General features: G+C 29.4%; 2 protein-coding genes across 3 annotated transcripts; both read right to left on the bottom strand.

Annotated features, from left to right (window-relative positions):
* Window positions 1–7,632: 7,632 nt before the first annotated feature.
* LOC133285903 (probable WRKY transcription factor 70) lies at window positions 7,633–11,476 on the bottom strand. 2 transcript variants are annotated; one of them, XR_009748062.1, is made up of 4 exons: window positions 10,948–11,476; window positions 10,367–10,468; window positions 8,673–9,648; window positions 7,633–8,029 (listed from the first exon to the last, which is right to left on the bottom strand). XR_009748062.1 is itself a non-coding variant. In XM_061483222.1 (3 exons), exons 1-3 carry the CDS (start codon window positions 11,298–11,300, stop codon window positions 9,162–9,164), a joined length of 942 nt encoding a protein of 313 aa, XP_061339206.1. In that variant the 5' UTR covers window positions 11,301–11,476; the 3' UTR covers window positions 8,151–9,161. The 2 variants fall into 2 exon arrangements, 1 of the variants encoding a protein (XP_061339206.1); XM_061483222.1 differs by lacking the exon at window positions 7,633–8,029 and having other exon boundaries at window positions 8,151–9,648.
* Window positions 11,477–21,592: 10,116 nt separating this feature from the next.
* On the bottom strand, window positions 21,593–23,769 carry LOC133285911 (probable WRKY transcription factor 70). The gene is made up of 3 exons (XM_061483229.1): window positions 23,284–23,769; window positions 22,711–22,815; window positions 21,593–22,247 (listed from the first exon to the last, which is right to left on the bottom strand). The coding sequence occupies exons 1-3, from the start codon at window positions 23,634–23,636 to the stop codon at window positions 22,031–22,033; spliced, it is 675 nt and encodes a 224-aa protein (XP_061339213.1). The 5' UTR covers window positions 23,637–23,769; the 3' UTR covers window positions 21,593–22,030.
* Window positions 23,770–24,538: the final 769 nt, after the last annotated feature.

The raw sequence follows: 24,538 nt of genomic DNA, 5'->3' as shown, positions 1-24,538 counted from the left end.
TACTATCGTTGTTAGTTCAAAATCTCAACATTAAAATTCTGATCTAACTGTGTTAGAGAGTAATAAATAAAATAGACATAAAAAAAGTAATTAGAATAATCTATCCGGATATTTTTTATGTAATATGTTTATTAATATTTTTTTCATATCATTAATTTATAATTTAATACATTCAAATTGAATACATTTGTTGAAGAAGCAGACAATTGCTTTAGTTTGCCTTTATAAAATTGTATTTTTTTTTTGTTATGGTTAATTGGTTTCAACGAGAACTGTGAATTTTATTATTAAGTAATAAATTCTTTGATATATTTTTTTAATAATTTTTTCATTTTTGAGTGATTAAATAGAAGTGAACTTTGATTATTTAATAAGACTTATGTAAAATTTATATTACATGGAGTATATATATAAACAGAACAAAAACACTGGCAAGAAGAGATGAATTCTGTGTGTGGTAAAATCATTCACCAGGAAATCATGTATCACGAAATTCAATTAACTAGAAGAAAAAAAGAACTTTAATGCATGGATGGTGGAAGTAAACGGATCCAAATTTATCCCTTTCTATGGTACCTAAGTGACATACACAATTATCTCCCGTAGTTAAACCAATTTATCTCTCTTGAATGACTGCATACTCTTCGGCTTCGCAATAATGTAATTATAAACAATCACACAGCGTGTACGAATAGAGATGTTCATCAACCGATCCAAACCAATTCAAACCACGATAATTGAACCGAAAAACAGATAACCGAATAAACCGAAAATCTAATAATTGAAAATAAAAAAAAAACCACAAATTTTAATTGGATTGGATCGATTTTTGGATGGGTTGATGAAAACCGATCCAATCCAAACCGATCCAATATATTAATTCTCCTCTACTTACTTGGGTCTTTCTCTAATTATAGCCTAAAAATTTCTAAACTCAAGACCTATTAACCCATCAACTAAACCCAAGAAAAAATTTAGTCATATCTCATCAACTAAATTTTATTTTTGTAGAGCTTCATATCTCATTGCCAAAAAAAAAAATTATATTATAGTTTACTAATGCTTTTGTATTTCAAAAAAATAATAATTTACAAAGCCAATATATACAATATATACAAAAAATGTTATTTGCACAATAATCATGAAATAAATTTTAGGATTTTAAAAAATCAAAAATCGATTCAATCCAAATCGAAAAAAATTGGATTGGATCGGATCGGATTTGAAAAAAAATCCAAACCGAATGAATGATGATATGATCAAACTGAAGAGATTGGATCGGATGATTTTTGGTTCCAGAATCGATCCAATCCGGACCGCGAACACCCCTATGTACGAAGGACATTCTTGGAATTATAACAACAAACAAGCACATTTTGGTTACTTCCTTTCTTCTTGAAAAATATGTTGAAAAAAAAAATGTCTTGCTATTATTTTCTTCTTGTAGCTAGCTAGTTTGAATTTTCTTCTCACTTTTATCCTTTCTCGCTTTGTTTATCTGCCTGCTTATCCCGTTTCCACCTAAGTTTGGGTCCACAAGTATTATGTCCAAATTTAGAGATGAAGGAAAATTTTTAGGGAATAGTTCAAATACCCGTGGTTTGTCTCTTAATCACTTATTCTTCTGTGTTTTTTTTTTTCTTTCATTTACTTTCTGTGTTTTTTTCCATTAAAGTCTCTCTTTAACAGCATTAGTATTTCTAACTAATACGACTATTTTACTATTTTTACAAAAACACATTTCAATTACCTTATGTCATCTTCTTCTCCAAGCTCTCCAAAGAGTATATATGATGATTAGTCTTAAACAAGAGTTCTAACCTAATGTTTATTAAGTTATGAAGAAAAGAGCATGGGGCTCTTGGAACCCTTTGAGAGAACATAATTCATGGCTTGATCTGTTTTATTGAGTGAAGGTGTTCAGAAGAAGTTAAATATATAATTCTTGAGTGAAACGTGCCTTTGAGGCTTTGTTGTGCAGGGGAAGCCCTTGTAAGGCTTTTATTGGTAGATCATTTTCATTATTTCCTCCCGGCCTTGCTCCTTTTTTTAAGAGGGGTTGAAGATCTTTGAGTCTTTAAAACTGTCACTTACTACTCTCTTCCTTGACTTGATCAGTAAAACCAGCTCACCACTAGGGTGGGGTACATCAAACTTTTAATGTGATTGGTACGTGCAAGTTTTTCATCATGAGTGTGTGATGGCAGAGGTCTTGACTTTTCAGTCTATTCATAAATGCAAGTAAAGCAAGCATACGAGCTTGAGGTACAAGTAGCTCAAGCGTACTTTTGTAAGAAAAATAGAATAGTTGGAAAAGTATATGTACTTTAAAAACATACATTTATAGGTGATTTTAGGAGAGAGATAGACATAAAAATGTGTGTCCTATTGAAAAATAAAAATAAAAATAAAAATAAAAAATAAAATAAAAGTGTAGGTCCCACATTTCTTTCTGTCTACCTCTCTTCTAAAATGACGCAAGGTAGTGTTTGGTTGAAGGATTATTTTAGGATTTATGGGAAAGTGTAAGTGGATATTGGAGAATACCACGTTTGGTTCAGGTTTTTTCAAAAAAATACTAGGCAAATGGGATAGATGGGGAAATGACTTTTGTGTTGATTTTTGGATGAAATTCACTGTTACAGAATACCACTTGAGATGTTGTATTTTGAGATAACTGAGGAAGTGAAAAACTGGTGCGAAGTTTCTCTCGAACTTAGATTTTGCAAATTTAAATAGATTTCCCTGGTAATATTTCGGTCAACCAAACAACTTTTTTTACATTTTCCTACCAAACTCATTTTCCAACCATTTCCCTAGTAATTATATTTCCCTAGTATTCAAAAAATTTCTCCTCAACCAAACACCCCCTAAGTGTATATCCTTTAAAAAGATATATTTTTTTTTTCAGAATCGTATTAATTAAAAATTCTAATACTTTTAGGAGGCGTTTGGTAAAGGAGAAATTTTTTTACCAGGAAAATGTAATTACTGGGAAAATGATAGAAAAGTCAGTTTAATGGAAAAGTTTAAAAAAAAGATGTTTTGTTGACCAAAATATTACCGGGAAAATTTATATAAATTTGCAAAATCTAAGTTTGGGAACAACTCCGCACCTATTTTTCCACTTCCCCGGTTATCTCAAAATACCGTATCTCAAGTGATATTTTGTAAGAGTGAATTTCACACAAAAATTAACACCAAAGTCGTTTCCTAGCCTTCCTATTTGCCTAGTATTTTTTTCCAAAACCTTGAACCAAACATGATATTTTTCAATACCCACCCACACTTTCCCATCAAACCCAAAATAAAACTTGTACCAAACACACCCTAAGAAAAGACTTAAATGAAAAAAAAAAAAACACATGAAAATAAATGATTAAAAGAAAAGCACGTGGAAATTTGAACTTTTTCCAAAATTTTATTGTTGCTTCTTTTATAGAAAAAAGAGTCTTGCACACTAAAATTTTCACATCATTGTTAATTATTGATTAATAACATGTATCATGCTATTTTTAAATAGTTAACAATCTCTTCATAATTATTCTATACACGTTATTAATTAATAATTAAGTTACATTTTTACTGGTATAACAATGTTGTAAAAATTTAGAGAATAAATGCAAAGCAAATATTTCACCTAGAGGTTTAAATTATTAAATGAAAGCATTTTTTAATGATTTTTATATTTTTTTAACACATTACTTCGTATAAGAGCTTCAATGCAAAGAAACTCCATAATATTTGATTATTTATTTAAAGAATGGAGATGATGAGGATAGAACTCGTAATCCTATAAGTACAGAGACTCTAATAGCGTGTAAAGATTCAATTCACCCAAAACTTTAATATCTTAAGTAGGGCTGTGCATGGGTCAGGTTTTTGTCCGACTCGACCCAACTTGATTTTTATAGGTCAGGTAGTTTGACCCGACCCGCTTTAATTTGATCCAAGTCAGGTCTAACTTGGATTGGATTTTATTGAACTAGTTCAGAACCATTTTGGATCTGACCTGACTTGGTTTCTGGAGTGGGTCTGACTTGGTTTCTGAACTGGGTCAAATCTGACCTGACCTGTTTTTGACTTGGTTTTCTCACAAAGTTTTGTCGAAATTTTTACGTTGCAAAAGACGAAAATTTCGTCAGAAAATTATTTTTTCGTCGAAATTTTTACAAAAAAAAAAAAATTTTCTATTGAAATTTAGTTTCCATCAACAGTTTTGACGAAAATGATTTCTTCCATCAAATATTTTAAACGAAAAAAGAATTTTGTCAAAAAATTTGACGGAATGTTTTTCGTTCAAAATTTCGATGAGAATGTGTTCTGACGAAAATTTTGACGGAAATTATTTCGAGGGAAATGTTTCATTTGAAACTTTCGACCAAATTTAGATTCTCTAAAGAATTTTGACAGAATATTTTTTTCGTCAAAATGTTTTTTTGTCAAAAAACTTTACGGAAATTTTTTATAGAAATGTGTTTCGTTGAAAATTTTGATGGAAATTTTTTATCAAAAAACTTGACGAAAATATTTAGTTGAAAATTTTCGACGGAAATGTGTTTCGCTAAAAATTTTGACGAAAATTTTTGTGTCAAAAAATTTAACGAAAATTTTTTCGTCGAAAACTTTCGCCGAAATTTGAAATCTGTAAAGAATTTTGATGAATTTTTTTGCCGTCAAAATTTTTTGATGACGAAAATGTTTCCGTCGAAAACTTTCGCCAAAATTTGAAATCTGTAAAGAATTTTAATGAAATTTTTTGCCGTTGATATTTTTTGCCGTCAAAATTTTTTGAGGACGAAAATGTTTCCGTCAAAAACTTTCGCCAAAATTTGAAATCTGTAAAGAATTTTGATGAAATTTTTTGCCGTCGAAATTTTTTGATGAAGAAAATATTTTCGTCGAAAACTTTCGCCAAAATTTGAAATCTGTAAAGAATTTTAATGAAATTTTTTGCCGTCGAAATTTTTTGATGGAAATGTGTTTCGTCGAAATTTTCAATGGAAATTGTTTTGAGGAAAATGTTTCATTTGAAACTTTCGATGAAATTTAGATTTTCTAAAGAATTTAGACAAAATATTTTTTTTGTCAAAATTTCTTATCGAAATATTTTTGTCAAAAAATTTTACGAATTTTTTTTACAGAAATGTGTTCCGTTAAAAATTTTGATGGATATATTCTTTATCAAAAAACTTGACGAAAATATTTAGTCGAAAATTTTTGATAGAAATGTGTTTCGCTAAAAATTTCGACGAAATTTTTTTTTGTCAAAAATTTAACGAAAATGTTTCCGTCGAAAACTTTCGCCGAAATTTGAAATCTATAAAGAATTTTGATGAAATTTTTTTCCGTCAAAGAATTTCGATGAAAATGTGTTTCGTCGAAAGTTTTTATGAATATATATTTTTGTGAAATATTTTGACGAAATTTAGATTCCGTAAAAAAATTTGACAAAAAAAATATTCCGTCAAATTTTTTTACTGATATGTTTTTAGTCACAAATTTTGATGAAAATATTTTTCGTCAAAAATTTTTGCGAAATTTTTTATGAAAATATTTTGCATAAAAAATTTTGACGTAATTGTTTTACGTTAAAATTTTTCTTTTAATGTAATTGTGATTTTCTTTTTTCACATAATGGGTATGGGTCAAGTTTTGGGTCAGTGGGTCAATATTAAAACGAGTCAGGTCTAAAACTGACCCAAATAAAAGTGGGTCAGTATTTAAACCAGTTCAAAAAATATGGGTATTTATAGGTCGGGTCAAGGTCGGATCAAGGGCAGGGCAAGTGAACCAGTTTTTTTGCACACCCCTAATCTTAAGTGAAAGTTTTTTAATGATTTTTTATATTTTTCTAACAACAAATAGCAAAATTATTATCTTTATTCTTAAGGGAAATTAAAAATCAACGAATTATGAATACACAATTGCACTAAAAACATGGTTTATATGTATAATCTAATTTATTTTAGTTTATTTTGTTAATCCAGTATGTCTTATAAATAACCAACGGTTGCGTATGGATGCAAATATTTAGCGATAGATTTAGACTTTTTTGAATTAGCTTGTTCATATAATTAAGATAGATAAAACTAAAAAGCCATCGCCGACACTTGTTTGTTTTGGAATATCAAGTATACATAAAATGCAAATGCTAAATCGAAAAATTCTTTATATTTAATATACTTTTTCAATAACACGATAGTTAATAGTTTATTAGAAATATATTCATTTCATTTCGTGCACTTCTGTGATTATATGCTTGAATAGTTAAGATTTTATTATTATATTACATTTTTATAATACATATACATAATAAGATTTTTTATTTGTAGTTAAATACAGATGCTTTGTCTAAATAATGCGCATTTATATATAAAAAAGTTTGTTAATCATTTTATTTTTAAAAAGTTATTTAATTTTTGAAAAATTTTAAACAATCAAAGTGCATTAATTTTCAATAAAAAAAATTATATAACTTATTATATATGTTAATCTTAAATAGGAAAAAATAAAAATGTTTCTAATAAAATATCCTTTAAGTATTACTCTTTTACTTATTTATAAAATTAGAAAAAATAACTCCCATGTTGATGGAGAGAATATTTTTCTCAGACAGACGACAGACCCATCAAAAGCTATTTCATCCTTTTTTTTTAACTCTAATGGGTCTCACGATTTTTTTTGTCTATGCTTGAGATAAAAAACTCTCTCCTATTACAGGATAGACATATTTCCCTTATAAATTTCCTAATCTTTTAATTTAAATCAAGTAAGCTATAAAGAAAATAAAATTTCGTAACTTCTATTATATGTAACTTTTAATCTCAAGTCTACTGACAAACACTAGGACTAGGAGATAAATAGATAGATAAAAGTGCAAGACAATATATAATGAAGCAGCTAGATTTACAAGTTTTTGCTCAACAAAAGGAACATTATTAACATGTACAGCGGAAAGCTATGCAAGAAACAGAACCAAAGGTTATTAACAATAACGGAGAATGGTAACTGGTCAGTTATCAACAGAAAATAGAAGTGAGGGTCATAAATGAGTTTTCACCTGATCGGATCAGATGGGCTGCTGGAATAAATTACTAAGCCAGAAAGTGAAAACACAAAGAGGTCAATTTTTTTGGGGTTTGATATTTCTGATGTTCTAGGAGATAATTTTTATCTGCTACACCCATATAAAAATATGTGGAACATATTTTCTTTTTCTGTATTTTCTCTTCACACGAATCCTACACACTTTTGTGACACATTAAACCCATACTTTTTACATTTCTTGGTTGTTGCTCTCTTTTGTAATATATAGAAGATAAGGTAGCAATGGATGCTTGATGGGTTAGGTAGAAAGAGAGAAACAGAGAAGAAAGAAAGAGACGAATGCAAAGGAACAGAGGCAAAGGGAGAAGATTTCCGGTTGATTACGACGATGATAGTGGTTTCCGGTTGTCATGTCTGTTATATAGCGAAACTTTAACGTTTGATTCTTGGGGTTCATTTGATACTTTTATGTTATAAAAAAGTGACAATCTATTTTTATTTTTAATTATAAATTTTATGTCAAATATTATAAATTGAGTAAAAAGGAGTAAAAGTTATGGAATACTAAATAATAAAAGCCATGTCAAATATTACAAATGGTTTGTTAATCCCATGGCTAATACTGCGTAATTCTTCCCATGGGAAAGCTTTCATGGAAATCCCGTTGGTTGGCATAAACAAATGTAATCAAGGACACACTTCCCACTTTGGTGGCCACTTCGGTGGTTGTCCCCTCTCCGAAGCTTGACATCCAAAGGTTTGAGAATCCCAAAATAGCCATATACCACGTGAGAACCCCTGGACTTCCTGGAATATCTGCTTGTCGAACCCCCTATCCTCCCAGCCAACTTGTGAGCACGACTGTTGGGGTTCTCCTTTCCAACAGTGCAACAATTTTTTGTGTGTGTGGATAAACCACTATTGTATCCCACGGGAAGTAATTCTATCCGGAGCGAAGACATGATTAAACTTTAAACTCCTATGAAAAATAATATCGAAAATAACCGAACACATACTTTCATCCCACCATACGCCAACCGAACACATACTTTCATCTCTAATACGGATATATAAATATATATATATATATCCTTGTACTCAATTTTTTGGCAATACACTCCTACATCCACTCTCACACTCCTTTCCATCAAATTTTAAGGACGTTATTGATTCTATATACTCACGCATGACTTCAAAGTAAATAAAATAAAAGGCAAGCTATGCATACACAACAGACAATACCCATAAAAGCTGGCTTAGACCGTGTTATTTATTCACAATTTTTTTCAAAGCACATACAGACATATATCCCATCAGATTGATTAATTATTAACGCAACTGAGAATGGTCAAAGTGACACACTTTCACAGAAGAGGAAACTGAGAAAAACGAAAACCCAATATCTAAATTTATAGTATTTGTATCCTTCATTTTTCATAAAAACATGAAAGTGTTATAGTTGTAAGAGAGAGAAAACAATACTTTCGTGCATCAAGGACGAAACCTTGCACGGGTAAGTTTAGTCCCTACGCAGAGAAACTGTAAATTTTTTATTTTTATTTTATAAAAAATCGCATAATAGAGATTATATGAAATTAGAATACCAAAAAATTTAGGCTTACTTGCTTGTCGAAGACATGATTCTTGAAATCTCAAATATTGTCATGCTTGCTCTTTGATATTCCTGCAAAGATTAAAGAAAAAGAATCTTCCTCTACCATTCACACCACACCCCTTATTACAAATGTTCATCGGGTAAGTTGTGAGCAACTGTTTTCCCAAGATACTATTAATACAGAGGAGATCTAGTCAAACCGTTAACCCTAATCCCATTCCCATCATGGGCCTATGGTGAATTAGAAATATCCAAATCCAAATCAAAAGAACACCTGATTAAATAGGCTTTATACTGTAGCTCATATAGATCATAAATTAGCTTAATTTTATTAAAATAAGAAAAACTACGATTGATTCAATCCCACAATCACAATAAAAAAAAAAAAACTAACATTTTTTTTTCTCTCAAAACACATCACAATCATGTTATTAAGAAAAATGAGATGATCAAAATCCTAATCTAAACAATTAATCTTAGGAATCTAACGGAAGCATCAAAGCAACTGATTCTCATCAAAGTGGAAGTCAGTGGCAAGATGAACGGACTCCACCTCGAAATCTATGTCCAAATGTTGAAAAACTATACATGAATCTGCATTAACAGATTCCATTTTCAAAGGCATAATGACAGGCTTGGAGGGTTCTGAATCCTTCAAATCGGACAACAGGCTAGGATCCAACTCGTGATCCGTAACATCACTCGAATTGTTTTCTTTGGGATATTCTTGTTTTTTAGTTAGGCTTGGGGAGCTAATATGGTGATCCTGTTCATTTGGTATGTTTGAGTCAGGATCAGAATTCAGAATAAAAGATTCCCAAGTACTAGAATCTGTGACCAAATGTGTAGCCTTGGGGGTGGCTTTACATGTGTGAATGCCAATGTACATAATTTTGTACATATCAGGATTCTCTTGTGTCAGCTGCACCTGTTTGGTTGCTTTACAACCTTGATCATACTTGCTACTGCACCTGAAGTAACTCCTGCAAATTATTAATAACAATGTGAGTTACATGACTAGTCTTTTAAAACAAAAATCGCAAAAAGTTACAGAACTTACACTCTTATTACACAGTACTGATCAATACTAATAAATTAGAATGTCTTTTTCACGTGTCTTCGTTAAGTTCTAAATGGTATTCTCAACTTTCAGCAAGTTTTTAAGTTGGTTGCTGCTATATGAGCCCTCTAACAGCATCTGTTTGAGTTCAGTATCTACTTTTGATATGAGTGAGAGACTCTTCACTTCTAACCTTATTACAGTCATTTTTCTAATATGAAATTTCTATTTACAGCAGATCACTCTGTCGATCAGCATTTTTTCTTCGGAGATACAAAAATATTGTGTGTAAATCATGTATAGGTATATACCATCTCAGAATATCTTTCTAAAGAAAATTAAAAGATAAATAAAAATATAAATAATGATTACCGTAAAAAATCAATTCAACTCAAAAACGTAAATCTCTAACACACCCTTATGTAAGAGCCTTTTGGGCTTGAAATATGGATATTGTATAGGTCCAATTTTTGGTTTACCTTTCTATGCTTTTATTTAATTCCAATAGAAAGTAAGGGGCAATGATGTGCTTTTATCGAACTCGTGACTTTGTGGTCATTAAAGCTTTAATACTATATAAAGAACCAATTAAATCCAAAAGCTTAAGCTGTTAGGTAAGGGCGTTTTAATAATTACCATACCTAGGGAATTTAGAATTCTGGATTTCCTTTTGTCCGTACTTCCTCCATGAATGATTATCATCGGTGGTGTTGGAGAGTGTGGTTCTTGTCTGTGCACCCTTCCTGCGCGCACAACAACAATTCAATATGTCGCATGCATGTCATCGTTTCATTTACTATACTACATACAATAACATTTCGAATCTGTCAAATATTTCACAGCAAGCATGAAAAAAAAAAACCCACAGATGGATCTCAACACTTGATAATCTCTTAAACTAATCAAATTCAACTTATACGATTCACTCCATTAATTCTTGATATATATATATATATCAATATCATCAAGCTATAGTCCAAGTTAATCTCAAAGCTTCAACTTTTTTTTTTTCTTTTTTCCATAAAAAAAGTGATTTTCAACCATTATAACAAAGCTACTCTATATTTGTCCGTACATCCGTACATATCCCAATTCATCAAATCATCCCACTAACCCTAATCGTCAACAAAACAAGGCTTTATTGGGTAAGGAAGTGAACTAAAAAATATGTCAATGAAGTAAAACAGAAGATTCATCATAAAGAGAATAGATAAAAGATAACCTTCTTTGGTAGCAACCTCTCCCAACCTTTCTTGCCGGCGAGGATCTCTTCCTACTCTCACCGGAATCTCCAGACGTAAATGGAGTCCCATTTTCGCCGGAATTCAGCAGATTCTGATGAGCTACCTCGCCACCACAACCGGGTTCTGAGGAAGAAGTTATGATAGAAAGAGCCTCTGTGAAAGATCTCAGTATGTTGGTCACGAGTTCTTCAGAGGAGAAAGACCCATCATCCTCAAAGGGTTTCTCAAGTAGAACCTTGAGCTGTGTAGCAGATTTCTGCCCCTGAAGAAGCTCTCTGATGATCACTCTTTTCCACTTGGCTGAAACACTTTCAGGGCAAAGGATATTCATTTTCTCTAACTGTCTTCTCTCAGGATCTGTTTGGTTTTTTTTGGAAAAAAACAATTCTCTGTCCCTTTGGTTCAGATTTGCCAAGAAAAAAGTAGCAAGTGAATGAAAGAGAAGAAAGGAGCTATTGATGTGAGATGTGAAACCATAGATTATTCTATAGAACTGGTAGCTCAAGGCAGCCGGTTCCATTTTTTTATGTTATCTTTGTTTTGAATTTATATATCTTTATTTCTATCCCACATGCCCTTCAGATTAATCTTATAGAAATAATTGAAGTTTGTGGATATATCAGATAGTCAACTCACTTTAAAAAAAATAATTAGGGTTGATTTAATTAAAAAAAGAGTAAAGCCCATTTTGTATCTTCAACAAAAAAAATATGGTCTTACTTTTATCCCTTACAAAAAAAAATACTCATATTAATCTTTTTTAAGGATTAAATTGGATATTCATCAAAATTTTAAATTACATTTTCAAAAAACTGAAATTATAAAGAGATTAAAAATTGACTTTTTTTTTATACGAGACGAAAGTTGGATTCATGTTTTCTGTTAAGGACCCAAAATAGACTTTACGCTTAAAAGAAGAGAGAATATTCTATAGACACAAAAAATTTACACATAAAAGAGACACTAATTTTTATTTTAACTATATATTTTTATCATTGATATGATACATATATTTTTTTTGGTAAACGATATGATACGTATTTAAGAATATAAAATGAGACGTCTTCTTTATATTTAAAATATGAACTTCTCTGATATTTTTATATAAATTTAACAATAATAATAGTGCAAAAAATATTTTTTTCATACCGTTAATATTTACTATGCTATATAATATTTACTTTTTATTCACGTAATATGTTTGTTAATATTTTTTCGTATCGTTAATTTATAATTTAATACATTCAAATTGAATACATCTGTTGAAGAAGCAGATAATTGCTTTAGTAGTTCAGTTTGCCTTCCAGAGCCATGGATGACGTTTGATTATAACGCTAAGGATGACGTTCACTTTCCCAGAATCTACCCATATAAGTTTTACATCAAATTTTGATTATTAATTTACTTGTATTTAATGATTCACAAATCTAATAATAATTGAGAGATCCACCAATAATTTGAGTTCAACTTTTGATGAAAATATTATAAAATTGTATTTTAGTTTTTGTCTTGTTATGATTAATTGGTTTCAACGAGAACTATGAATTTGTTATATATTAAGTAATAAATTCTTTGATATATTTTTTTAATAATTTTTTTATTTTTGAGTGATTAAATGGGAAGTGAGCTTTGATTATTTAATAAGACTTAAATAAAATGCATATTGCATGGAGTGTATATATATATATATATATATATATATATATATATATATATATATATATATATATATATAAAATTGTATCATTTTAAGTGAGAAAAAGAGATAGATAAAGGAGGAGAGAGAATGGACAAAAAAATATAAAAGTGTGGATCTTACCTCTTTGTGAGAGTGAAAGGATATAAATTGTGTCATTTAAAAGGACAAATAATTTTCTTATATATATATATATATAAACAAAAGACAAACACAGTGCCACGAAGAGGGAAAAATATAATATGCTCCAGGCCCGTCATTTATTCAATGGTCCCTTTCTATAATTGAAAAAATTTCTTCCATTTCTACCATTTTCTTTTTAATTTTTTTGCCCTTCGTACCTCTTTTTTTTTTTTTTTTGGAGAGGGACCACCGTGGTTCCGGCTCATAAAAAATCTTCTCCACGAAGAGAGGAATTCTGTGTGTGGTCAAATCATTCACCAGGACATCATATATCACGAAATTTAATTAACTAGAATAAAAAAAAAACTTTAAAGCATGGAAATAATCCGATCCAAATTTATGCCTTTCTACCTAAGTTACATAGACAATTGCTTACCAAAAAAACAGTTACATAGACAAGTATCTCCCGTAATTAAACCAATTTATCTCTCTTTAATGACTGCATACTCTTCGCAATAATATAAACAATCACACAGCGTGTAAGAAGGACATACTTGGAATTATCACAAAAAACAAGCATATTTTTTTGGTTCATTCCTTTCTCCTCCAAACCCTTACTGATAACACATAGTTTCTAATTATTTATCTAATAATGAAAATATGTTGAAAAAAAAAATGTCTTGCTATTATTTCCCATCTTCTAGTAGCTAGTTTGAATTTTCTTCTCATTTTATACTTCTGCTCTTTGTTTATCTTCCTGCTTGTCCCGTTTCCTCCTAAGTTTGGGTGCACAAGTTTTATGTCCAACTTTAGAGATGAAGGTAAAATTTTATTGTAGCTTCTTTTATAGAAAAAAGAGTCTTGCACAGTACAATTTTCACATCATCGTTAATTATTGAGTAATAACATGTATCATGTTATTTTCAAGTAGTTAATAATCTCTTGATAATTATTTGATATACGCTATTAATTGATGATTAAGTTACATTTTTTTTACTGGTATAACAATGGTGTAAAAATTTAGAGAATAAATGCAAAGCAATTATTTCACCTAAAGGTTTAAATTATTAAATGAAGGCCTATTTAATGATTTTTATATTTTTCTAACATGTTCTATCATGTAAGAACTTTGGTCAAAGAAACTCCACAATTTTTAATTATTTATTAATAGAATAAGGGCAGTGAAGATTGAATTTGTAACTTTATGGTCGTTCTAATATCATATAAAGAACTAATTCAACTAAAATGTTTAATATCAGTGAAGGTCTTTTAATGATTTTTATATTTCTTTAACAACAAATAACAAAATTATTATCTTTATTATTAAGGGCATATAAAATCAACAAATTATAAATATACAATTGCACTAAAAAAATGGTTTATTTGTATAATATAATATTTTATTTTATTTTTTGTTGATCCAGTATGTCTTATAAATAACCAACGGTTGTGTATGGATGCAAACATTTAGCGATAGAAATTGACTTTTCTAATAGTCACCAAAATTAAACTTGAATAAGCTTTTTCATATAATTAAGATACATAAAACTCCCAACTAAGCATCAGAGACTCTGGATTGATAACTGGCTAGGGATGGATAAACCACTCAAAGATTTCGCAAACAGCCAAACTTTTGCAAGGCACTTTTTGGTAAGTGTGCATGTTTTGAATTGAATCGAATTTTTTAAAAAATCAAACTAAATTGATTTAAATAGTTCATTCGGTTTGGTTCGATTCGGTTCAAAATTGATTTGGTTTGGTTTGGACACAGTTTGGTTCGAAAACGGTTTGGGTCAATTTTATTCTGAAAATAAAAAAAATTAAAGAAATAAAATAATAAAAACGTTTCACAAACAGTTAGGTAATTGAACTGATTTTAAAAACTTGTTCGGTTCATGAGTTGATTCTTTAAAAATTGGTTCGGTTCATGAACTGGTTCTTTAAAAATTGATTATTTTAAGTACAGTTCGATTCGATTCACGGTTTGATTCAGTTTTTTGATTATTTTGTACCTCCGTACTGTATGAGAAGAGGAGTTAAATAAGAGGACAAAGGGGTTTATATGAAGGACTATTTGGCTGAGAAGCTAAGGCCTGGCGAAGAAGACAAGGCACTTTCTGAGGTAATGTCATAAGCTTTACATAAACGGAAAGAAGAAGAGCGAGAGAAAAAAGAGCATAAAAAATTAGATATTGTTGATGAGAAGTCAGAGAAAGTGTATGAAGAGTCCAGGAAAAGGTGTAGTTGACAAGGTTAAGGGTGTTGTTGGCTCTTGGTTTGGCAAATCAGAGGAAAATCAATCATCACATGGTAAGTTGCCTTGAAAAGGTTTCTTTTTCTAGCGGGTTATGCAAAATGTTGTTATATAATTCTGATTCTGGTTTTTATGGAAATGGCGAAACCAACAAATCCATGAAGATATATAGCTTCGGCAGGACATCCAGAAGCTTAATTCTGATCTCGGAATATCAATTATACATAAAATGCAGATGTGAAATCGAAAAATTCTTTATATTTAATTTTCAATATACTTTTTCGATATCACGTTAGTTAATAGTTTATTAGAAATTTATTCATTACATTTCGTGCAGTTCTGTGATTATATGCTTGAATAGTTAAGATTTTATTATTATATTACATTTTTATAATACATACACATAATAAGATTTGTTATATGTAGTTAAATACATATGCTTTGTCTAAATAATGCGCATTTATATATAAAAAAAAATTGTTAATCTTTTTTTTTTAATTATTTAATTATTGGAATTTTTTAAACAGACAAAGTGCTTTGAGTTTCAATAAATAAAAATATTTAATTTATTATACATGTTAATCTTAAATAGGAAAATATAAAAATGTTTCTAGTAAAATAACCTTTAAGTATTACTCTTTTACTTATTTATAAATTTCATAATCTTTTAATCTCAATCCAGTAAGTTATAAAGAAAAGATTTTTTTTTACTGTTTATAATTTTATATTTTTTTTTATATCTTCCATTTAATATATTCGTACTTTATTTGTATAAATAATATTAGCATAAAATGCGCAAAAACTTTTACAAATATAATCAAAGTAATATAGGATACCAAAAAATAATCAAAGTAATATAGTAAATAGAGATTTTACTTATTATATATATAAATATTAATTTTTTTAATACATTCTGAATTATTCTATTGAATAAATAATGAGCCTTCCAATAACACTAATAAAAGGGAGTGAGAATTGAGAAATAGAAATTAAATAAACTAAGGGAAAAATGTTTCTGCAGTTAATGCAAATAAGTTATCTGCATTTATTCTCAAAATGACGTCGTTTTGGTATTGAAATCTTAAATAAGTATAAATATAAAGACTATTATAACCCTGAATAAATTAAAATTACAAAACACCATGATTTTCGCCCAAAACGACGTCGTATTGGACTTACTGCAGATAACTTATCTGCAGTAACTGCAGAAAAAACGAACCCATAAACTAAGAATTATAAAGGGAAAAATATTTCTGCAGTTAATGCAGATAAGTTATCTGCATTTATTCTCAAAACGACGTCGTTTTGGTATTGAAATCTCAAAAAAATTATAAATATAAAGACTATTATAACCCTGAAATAAATTAAAATTACAAAAACACCATAATTTCTGCCCCAAAATGACGTCGTATTAACTTACTGCAGATAACTTATCTGCAGTAAGTGCAGAAAAAATGAACCCAATTATAAATGTTTGAATTTGCTGAACCATTGGACTTTGAAAAAGGCTGTTCAAATAATGTTGCATGGAAATATTAATGAGTTAAATGGATGATTAAAAAAATAATAGTAACTGTTTGAAACCTATCTTTAATATCCTTATGAAAGATTATATTTAATAATACTATTAATTCAAATCAATTGAAAAATTACTCTCGATGAAAAATCTATAAAACAATCAACTATTAATAATAAGCATAAATTGTTTTCCTTAATTTTTTTTTATAAAATTATGACAATATTGTTAAGATTGAGTTAAGAAGATATTTATTAAATATAAAAGTAAAAGAGTAAAAATATTTTCAAATTTATGACGAAATTTACTCAACATGTCAAAATTATAATGGCCTTAAATGACTTTTCCTTTTCATATGATGCAATTAAGAAATGTATTTAAATATTGTCTTAGTCTAATAAAATAAAATTGAATGATATACTTATTAAATTTTAAATATGTGAATTTATATATTATATAATAGCAATAATAATTATTAATTATATACCATATCAATTATAAAATCACGTTGAGTGAGAAATAAATAATGAATTATTCATGTTACAAGTAAACAATTTTATTTAAAAATTTAGAAAAATACAATTAAGGTTAAATTATAAAATACTTTTGTAAAGTGTATATTTTAACAATCATAAATTTTTTCCATGTTCTTAAAAAATTCACTTAATGTGTCAAAATAAATGTAATAGCTTTTTCCCATTAAATTGTGTATATACTGTTAAAAAGTGTATTTACGACTTTTTAGAAAAAATTAAAAGGCTTTTTCATTCTTTCAAAAAATTGTGTATACTCTTGAAAAGGAACAAATCATAAAACTTTAAAAAGAAATATTTTCAATCTTTCCTTTTCTCTATTAAATAAAAAAGGAAATATATTTCTCCAAAAATGAGCTATAACTTTTTAAAAAAATAATGAGAACAATAAAAAAAATGTTAATTTCACGATCAATATAAAAGAGATGAAAGATCAAACCTGAGACGCACAGAAAAAAAGAGGCAATACACTTTGAGTACTTGGATTAACTTCAGGCTTGAAATTTTGATCTTCTCCTTTATATTTATCGTAGGTCCATTCTATGTATTCTCGTTGGGCTTACTATAGCAACGACTTGAAACTTTCTTTGTTAGAATTTGATCTTGCCTTCAACGGAGTGCTTTTGTTTGATGTATATTTCTTTTGTTAAGTTCTTTTTTTCCCAAGAAAATCAATGATTTTTAGGTTGTTAAAGATGTTTGTATCGAGATTAGGTTTGGGTTTCTTCAAATCACTATGATGGTTAGTAATTTTTTTTTTTAAAGATTTTAGTCATTCATTCACAAATATAATTTTAATGAAATTTGTAAATTAAGAATGTACAAATTATAACTTCAGTTATTTATCCTTGGTTGATGAATGAATTATTAAGATTTTTCATATAATATAATTATATTGGAAAAAAAATATGAGAGGATCCATTCACAATTTTATAACTTGTGACTGTTATTTGTATCGGTGTTTGAAATCAAATCAAATTAAAAAAAAAAAAAAAAACATAAACCAAATAATAATTGAATTGATCGTTCTTTTGTCCTAGTTTTGAAAATCTAAACATAACAAAATAATTTATATACTTTTATAAATACATTTCACCTGTAAACTTATTGGGATTTCCATAGTTAATTAGGAAATTTATCATTATATCCTAAACTAAATTATTTTTATCTCTGGTTTCATAGTTTGAACACTACATTTAATCACACATTTAGAATTTTATAATTAATTTGAACTTGTATTTGGAACGTGGATTCATATTTCTATGTAGTTTGATAAATCAGTTTGGACTTATTAGTTTTTTGAAAAGAAATGAAATTTGTGCATTTTGATTAATTCTTATGAATTTATGTATAGAATTCACTTTTTAACAAAAAAAGGTATAAATTGTTGTTTATTTAAGTAAACTTCATTTGTTTGTTTTTAATTAAAACAATTTCATTATTTAACATATGCAATCTGATTATTTTGATAAATTTCTTTTATTGGTATTTATATGAATAATTGTATATGTTTATTTGTAGATATCAATTCGTATAGATTATCAAATTATAAAAAATGCATAATTCTCAACAGGTTGTTTAAACCAAAGAGACTTTATGCATTCTCAAATTCGTTTAACTTGTGGGTAGGTAAGTATCGGCCAAACTCAGTCCCGTTACACCTCCTCTCGTTGATGCTTACACAAGGAACATACATGAGAAACTCTATGTCACCCCATTCATTATTTTTGTTTAGATATACAAATGCTTATGCGTATCCTTATGAATGCAAATGCATATAAATCGGTGTATTTATACTCAAGACCAAAGGAAATATATGGTGAGTATTTTAATTTTAAGATTTTGCTGAAGCCATAAATATCAATTACTCCATATCAAATTCTAAGAGGTAAGGATCTAAAATTTTATTAATTTGTGTGAAGTATTAGATTTCGCCATAAAAACTTCAAAGATTTGACACATTTACTTATGTCAAGAATACAAAACTTTTTTATATGTCGCACATGATATCTTCGATGTTTAATAGGATAAAATATGGGTAAAGAATTTCTTCCGTAACGAAGATAAGTTATCTTCGGTGAGTCCAAAACTACGTCATTTTGGAGCGAAAATCAAGGTGTCTTTGTAATTCTAATATATTGCAGGATTATATTAGTCTTAACATTATAATTTTTTAATCTTATAATTCTAAAATCACGTCATTTTGAGCTCACTAGAGATAATTTTATCTCACTGGAGAAATATTTTTCCCATAAAATATATCAAAAAAATATTTCTGCAGTTAATGCAGATAAGTTATCTGCATTTACTTCCAAAACGACGTCGTTTTAGGATTGAAAGATTAGAAAATTATAATTATAAAGACTATAATAACCCTGAAATAAATTAAAATTACAAGAACACCATGATTTTCACCCCAGAACGACGTTATATTGGGCTTACTACAGGTAACTTATCTGCACTAACTGCAGAAAAAGCGAACCCAAAATATATACTATTTAAAACAAGGGTTATATTTATCTTATGTTGCATAAGATAAACAAGTTTCCTACACACACAAAGTAGATGTGGGTCCCATATCTACTTTTTCTCTCTCCTCTTACATGTAGGTCCCACTTATAATTTTATTTCTATAACATGAAATAACCATTTTCTTATAACATAAGATAAATATAATCCTTAAAACAAAATAATAAATTTTCAGATCCTTACTCCTTAGAATTTGATAGGGAATATTGATATTTATGACTTCAATACATGCTTTGGTTAGGACATATAAAACACAGGGTTACACACACACTCATATAAACACAAATAATGAGGGGGGGAAATAAAGATTCTCAAATGTCCCTTGTATAGCACCACAGCAGGGTAGTGGACATGTGAGTAGGGGCAATACCTTTCAGCCCCGGGTCGATGAATTTGAGATTATTTACAGGTTCTGATTTAAACAACGTGATGTAAATCATACTTGCGGAGGTTACTGCCTTGCCTACCAGGTATTGTTTTATTGTGTTGTTGTTACATATTCTAATTATTTTTGTACAAAAAAAATTGAGATTCTATTTTTTATTTTTTTTATTACTTCAAATACATGCTTTGTATCTTATTTTTTTATACAGAACAATTGCATCCAAGGAAAACATGATGCTAAAGAGAAGGAGTCAAGAGGCATATGACAAGGCGGTAAACATTCCTTCTGAAGAAGATAAGGAGGCAAAAAAAATAGAGTATGTTAAAGATTGCCAAGATTATAGTGATATTTAATTTTATGCACTATTGGATTGAATAAAACACAAATAAGTTGTTGCTATCAAGTGGAAAAACAAGCCGATTCCAGTTTTAATAGCCATTTAAAATTTTAGGATTGACAGATCTAGTATATAGTGACAACTGACAAGTATGTATTATTACAAATCTAAATCTTAACTTTATCAAAGTTATTAAGGGTTATATCGCAAAGATTTATTTAGTTTTTTAACTCTTTACTTCCAAGGTGATTCTGAAAATGACCTCTCTTTTTTTTCTTTTTTTCTTTTTTGGTAAACGAAAATGACCTCTTTTGTTCATTTGCTAGAACGCATGTACCTATTATATATCTTCCACCCATCAATTATAGACAATTACCCTCTCTAATACGGATATATCCTTGTACTCAATTTTTTGGCTAGACACTCTTACTCCACTCTCACACTCCTTTCCATCAAATTTTAAGGACGTGGTTGGCTCTATATACTCATAAAGGGTATATAGAGCTATGCATGCACAACAGACAATACCCATAAAAAGCTGGCTTAGTCTGTGTTATTTTTCACACTTTTTTTCGGAGCACATACACACATATTTGATATTTCCCACCAGATTGATTAATTATTCAGCCAACTGAGAATGGTCAGAGTGACACTCTCTCATAGAAGAGGAAACTGAGAAAAACGAAAAGCCAATATCTAAATTTATAGGATTTGTATCCTTTCATTTTTCATAAAAACATGAAGTGTTATAGTTGTGAGAGAGAAAAAATAAACACTTTTGTGCATGCAGGACGAAACCTTGCACGGATAACTTTAGTCCCTACACATAGGAACTGTAATTCTTTTTTTTATAAAAAATCACATAATAGGGATTATATGAAATTAGAATACCAAAAGGTTTAGGCTTACTTGTTGAAGACATGATTCTTGATATCGAGGTTGTCATGTCATGGTTGCTCCGATATTCTTGCAAAAGTTGAAGGATTAGGATCTTCCTCTACAGTTCACACCACACTCTCCCTGATCACAATTGTTGTTGGGACAAGTTGTGAACGACTATTTTTCCAACATACTATAAATGCAGAGGGACCTAGCCAAACTTATTAACCCTAGTTCCCTTTCGAACATAGGCGTGTGGGTTAGGTTTACACTATTACCTAACACAAATGTATTACAGACATCCAAGCTCAAATCAAAAGATCACTTAATTAAATAAGTTTTATACTGCATCTCATATGAATCATGGCTTAGCCTGTTTTGATGAAAACAAGAAAAACTACAATTGATTGAAGCTCACAATAATTATAAAAAATTCTAACATTTTTCTCTCTCAAAACACAGTACAATCATGTTATTAAGAAAAATGAGATGATCAAAATCCTAATCTAAACAATTAATCTTAGGAATCTAATGGAAGCATCAGAGCAACTGACTCTCATCAAAGTGGAAGTTAGTGGCAAGTAGAACAGACTCCACCTCGAAATCTATGTCCAAATGTTGAGAAACTATACATGAATCTGCATTAACAGATTCCATTTTTAAAGGCATAATGACAGGCATGGAGGGTTCAAAATCCTTCAAATCCGACAACAGGCTAGGATCCAACTTGCGATCCGTAACATCACTCGAATTGTGTTTTTGGGATATTTTTGTTTTATAGTCAGGCTTGGTGAGCTAATATGGTGATCCTATTCATTTGGTATCTTTGAGTCAGGATCAGAATTCAGAAGAGAGGATTCCCAAGTACTTGAATCTGTGACCAAATGTGTAGCCTTGGGAATGGCTTTACATGTGTGAATGCCAATGTACATAGTTTGGTACATATCAGGATTCTCTTGTGTCAGCTGCACCTGTTTGGTTGCTTTGCAACCTTGATCGTACCTGCGACTGCACCTGAAGTAACTCCTGCAAATTATTAATAACAATGTGAGTTACATGGCTAATCTTTTAAAACAAAAATCACAAAAAATTACAGAACTCACACTCTCATAGTACCCACTAAACAGTACTGATCAATACTAAATAATTAGAATGTCCTTTTCAAGTGTCAAAATTAAGTTCTAAACAGTATTTCACCTTTCAGCAAGTTTCTAAGTTGGTTGCTGCTATATTAGCCCTCTAATTGCATCTGTTTGAGTTCAATACCTACTTTTGATATGAGTGAGAGACTCTTCACTTCTAACCTTATTACAGTCATTTTTTCTAATATGAAATTTCTATCTACAGCAGATCACTCTGTCGATCAGCATTTTTTATTCGGAGATAGAGAAATATTATGTATAAATCATATGTAGGTATATACCATGTCAGAATATCTTTCTAATGAAAATTAAAAGATAAATAAAAATAGAAATAATGATTACCATACCTAGGGAACTTAGAATTCTGGATATCCTTTTGTCCGTACTTCCTCCATGATGAATGATTATCATCGGTGATGTGGGAGAGTGTGATTCTTGTCTGTGCACCCTTCCTGCGCGCACAACAACAATTCAATATGTCGCATGCATGTCATCGTTTCATTTACTATACTACATACAATAACATTTAGAATCTGTCAAATATTTCACAGCAAGCATGAAAAAAAAAACCACAGTTGGATCTCAACACTTGATAATCTCTTAAACTAATCAAATTCAACATATACGATTCACTCCATTAATTCTTGATATATATATATATATATATATCATCAAGCTAGTCCAAGTTAATCTCAAAGCTTAAACTTTTTTTTTTTTCATAAAAAAAAAAGTGATTTTCACCCACTATAACAATGCTACTATATGTCCGTACTTCCGTACATATCCCAATTTATCAAAATCATCTCACTAACCCTAATCGCCGACAAAACAAGGCTTTATTTTGGTGAGGAAGTGAACTAAAAATATGTAACTGAAGTAAAATAATAGACTCATCAGAAAGACAATAAATAAAAGATAACCTTCTTTGGTAGCAACCTCTCCCAACCTTTCTGGCCGGCGAGGATCTCTTCCTACTCTCACCGGAATCTGCAGACGTTAATGGAGACCCATTTTCGCCGGAATTCAGCAGATTCTGATGAGCTACCTCACCATCACCACCGGGTTCTGAGGAAGAAGTTATTATGGAAAGAGCCTCTGTGAAAGATCTCAGTACAGTGGCCACGAGTTCTTCAGAGGAGAGAGACCCATCATTCCTAAAGGGTTTCTCAAGCAAAACCTTGAGCTGTGTAGCAGATTTCTGACCCTGAAGAAGCTCTTTCATGATCACTCTTTTCTCCTTGGCTGAGACACTTTCAGGACAAAGGATATTCATTTTCTGTAACTGTCTTCTTCACTCAGAATCTGTTTGGTTTTTTCTTGAAAATTTTATTTTCTCTGTCCCTTTGCTTCAGATTTGCCAATGAAAAAGTAGCAAGTGGGTGAAAGAGTAGAAAAGAGATATTGTTGTGAGATGCGAAACCAGAGAATATTCCTTACAAACAAAATGCTTCAACAGATAAAAGAGAAACCGATAAGCTCTAACTTTGCATTATTATATGTGAGATATTTGCTAAATGAGTTTTTATTAATTTTTATTTTAACTATATCTTTTTTTTTATCATTGATATGTTTCATATTTAAGAATATAAAATGAGATGACTTCTTTATATTAAAAATATGAACTTCTCCAGATATTTTTATACAAAATGTTTGATGTATACTATAGGATAAAGCCAGATAGTATAAGACCTGATTGTATAAGACCTGATTGAATTTTAATACTATCAAGTGTTTGGCACGGTATTGTATAAAATAATATATTGTATAAGATAATATCATCTAGTATTTGGTAATGCACTGTATAATACTATATATGATAAAAATAAATATTTTTAATAAAAATATACTTTAATAAAGAATTTATATAATTCTTCAAAAAATGTCATATGATATTAATTTTTATAAAAATTTATTGATCAGTGTGTCCAAAATATAAATTATTTTTTATAAAAATAAAAATATTCAATATTTTAAAAATTAATATATTGAAAAATAAATTTTTATTTTAATAGATTAATATTAAAATAATATATTAATTTTTGAGAATTACATTGGTTAACGATGTTAATACATCAATCTTTTATCAGGTCTTATCCCTCACCCTTAGGCCGGATTAAGTTATACATCATTTTGATGTATTAAGGGATTATGCTGTATAAGCTTATACTATACGGT

This window comes from Gastrolobium bilobum, unplaced genomic scaffold, assembly GCF_033153095.1.
Source record: "Gastrolobium bilobum isolate Gb01-03AN ecotype WA unplaced genomic scaffold, APGP_CSIRO_Gbil_v1 utg1530, whole genome shotgun sequence".
NCBI lineage: Eukaryota > Viridiplantae > Streptophyta > Magnoliopsida > Fabales > Fabaceae > Gastrolobium > Gastrolobium bilobum.
The sequence above is the reverse complement of the archived record's forward strand: the minus strand, read 5'-3'. Positions and strand labels throughout refer to the sequence as shown.

Coding starts and splice junctions, on each gene's coding strand:
- LOC133285903 (XM_061483222.1), bottom strand. CDS start 11,300: ATGAATATCCTTTGCCCTGAAAGTGTTTCAGCCAAGTGGAAAAGAGTG. Junction 10,469..10,947: donor AGAGGTTGCTACCAAAGAAG/GTTATCTTTTAT, acceptor TTGTGCGCGCAG/GAAGGGTGCACAGACAAGAA. Junction 9,649..10,366: donor CAGAATTCTAAATTCCCTAG/GTATGGTAATTA, acceptor AATAATTTGCAG/GAGTTACTTCAGGTGCAGTA.
- LOC133285911 (XM_061483229.1), bottom strand. CDS start 23,636: ATGAATATCCTTTGTCCTGAAAGTGTCTCAGCCAAGGAGAAAAGAGTG. Junction 22,816..23,283: donor AGAGGTTGCTACCAAAGAAG/GTTATCTTTTAT, acceptor TTGTGCGCGCAG/GAAGGGTGCACAGACAAGAA. Junction 22,248..22,710: donor CAGAATTCTAAGTTCCCTAG/GTATGGTAATCA, acceptor AATAATTTGCAG/GAGTTACTTCAGGTGCAGTC.